A 2,373-nucleotide genomic window follows, 5' to 3' on the forward strand; every position below is an offset into this window, starting at 1 on the left:
ATTCTTTGCACAGTAGATTTCCCAATCACAAAATGCCTTCTTGCATTTTGCTCTAGCCCTCTGTTTATCATTCTTCTTCCACTTGAACTCCCTGCCCATCAATATGCTATACTCCCTCAAGGCAGATTTAAATTCATCTAGAGTACCAAACTCCATCCCTAATTCCAACTTCTGTTCACCAACTCCACTACTTTGACTATATTGAGGATAAACTTCAACATCCTCATCTTCATCATCACTACTAATGGGGATATTAAGCTCCTCTGAATGATAACCATCTGTCTCAACTTCAGCTTCAACTTCATTCAACATACAAGAGAAATTTATAAACCACTCAGCATCTGTCTCATCACTGTCAACTTCCCTTTCCTCCTCACTATCAGCAACATCTCTCTCTTTACCATCAGCATCTCTCTCCTCACCAGCTTCAGCATCCCTCTGCTCACTACCATCTCTTTGCTCACCAGCATCAGTATCCCTCTGCTCACTACCATCTCTTTGCTCACCAGCATCAGTATCCCTCTGCTCACCACCATCCCTCTGCTTACCAGCATCCATCTGCTCACCAGCATCTGTTTGCTCTCCAGCACCAACATCTGCATCAATGGTCATAAAGTAAAAATTAATCATATTAATTAATTATGGTAACCATGTCGGACCAAGTACAGATGAATTAAAACTTACCTTCCTCATGGCCAGCAACAGGTACATCATCTAAATCATCCTCATTCTCAACAGCTTTTCGAATTGGATAACATTCCAAGTACAACATTTGTGGGACTTCTTCTAAAATTGGATCTACTTCATGATGAAAATAAACATTTATCTCATTCTCATTTTCAAAAGCATCCCTAACTAAGTGTAATATATCTCCATCAGTTGTACAACTCCTTAACCCATGATTAAAATCTAAGTCCTTATCAATCAACCAAAAACATTCTCCTATATTACTATACTTCTTACAAGCTTTCACCAGATCATATAAGATAAATGCATTCAGGCAATCTGCAGATATATCCTCCCAAACGTCAAATTCTCCGCCTATATATTCAACCTTTCCATCACTGGCACGTGGAGTGAATCTTCCTCCATGGTGCAATACTAAAGTTATATTATCATTCATTCTACACAATCAGAAACCGCAAACATGGTCAGATATTAGGAAATAAAAAAACCTACCTCAAAAAGCGCGAAGACATTGACATTGTCAAAAACCGCGAAGACACAATCAAAAACCAAAAACATTGTCATCTATAAAAACAGAGCATCATAAACGAAAATAATAAACGATCATAAACCTCCCTACGAAGCGCGAAGACAATGCCGCAAATGAAACCCCTCGAACATGTAAAACCCCAAATCAAACCACCAAAACAATGCAAAAGAATTGAATGAAACCACCAACCTGACAAAAAGCGCGAACCCTCAATCACGAGAATGCAGGGGAGGGAAGAGCAACAGTGAAAGGGAAAATGGGTTTACTTCATTTTTGATTTCTTTTAAACCTAATTTTTCAATTCAGTCCTTGCCTTGCCACATAATATTGCTGACTTGGACTCAAACCTGCCACATTGGATGCTTACATTTGCTAAATAGACATTTGACTAACGGAGGAAATTAGATTTTAACAGCAGGGACTTATTTGCATAACGGAGGTAAAGTTAGGGAATATTATGAATTAAAATTTAAGTCAGGGACTAATATGCAAAGTGGTTACAATCTCAGGGACTAAATTGCCTATTCACTCACTAAAATCAAAAGATTTGAAACTTAAAAGAATAAAAAAACTACAAATACTTAAAATGAAAAATGTCATATTTACTAATGTGTTTAGTAACATTAATTTCAACCCAATGTGAATTTTGAAGCAATAAAACATTATTTTAAACATAATTTTATGATGAGCCTATATCCCTAATGTTTTATCAAACACCCATGTACATAAATGAAAAACATATTTAAGTCAGGTAAAAATTCTACATCCACATAGAAAAGCCATTGAAAGTACTGAATGTTGTCTGGGTAAGTAAAAAATATATCTTTTATCTTCTCTCCATTCCTTTTTAAGTGTCAATTTTTTCTTAATTTTTTTCTTATTTATCTGTCATTTCTTGAGTTCAAGATAACAATATTTATTTTTACTCAATTATAACCTTGTCTCTATTAACTATTTTATACATTTCATAAAATTAGATGATAAATAATTAAAAATTTCGAGGGTGAACTAATTATCTATTGGACAAAAGTTTGATTGATTCATTGAGAAAATAATCCATATTCACATTTATTCCTATTTAACATCAAAATGATAAAACTTTGTGATGAGTATTTAAGCAACTTTTTGTAATGAAATATTTTTAGAGCTCTAAAAAC

General features: G+C 34.4%; 1 protein-coding gene across 1 annotated transcript in view; it reads right to left on the reverse strand.

Moving 5' to 3' along the window:
- The window catches only part of LOC106794569 (uncharacterized), a 3,487-nt gene extending 2,132 nt beyond the window's left edge, over positions 1-1,355 (reverse strand). Inside the window, exons 1-2 of the mRNA XM_014762084.3 lie at positions 685-1,355; positions 37-596 (exon numbers count right to left, since the gene is read on the reverse strand). Coding sequence (XP_014617570.2) covers positions 37-596; positions 685-1,123 — 999 coding nt within the window. The 5' untranslated portion in view covers positions 1,124-1,355. The remainder of the gene's footprint in view (positions 1-36; positions 597-684) is intronic.
- Between the last annotated feature and the right edge of the window lie 1,018 nt (positions 1,356-2,373).

Source organism: Glycine max, chromosome 9, assembly GCF_000004515.6.
Source record: "Glycine max cultivar Williams 82 chromosome 9, Glycine_max_v4.0, whole genome shotgun sequence".
NCBI classification, from domain to species: Eukaryota; Viridiplantae; Streptophyta; class Magnoliopsida; order Fabales; family Fabaceae; genus Glycine; species Glycine max.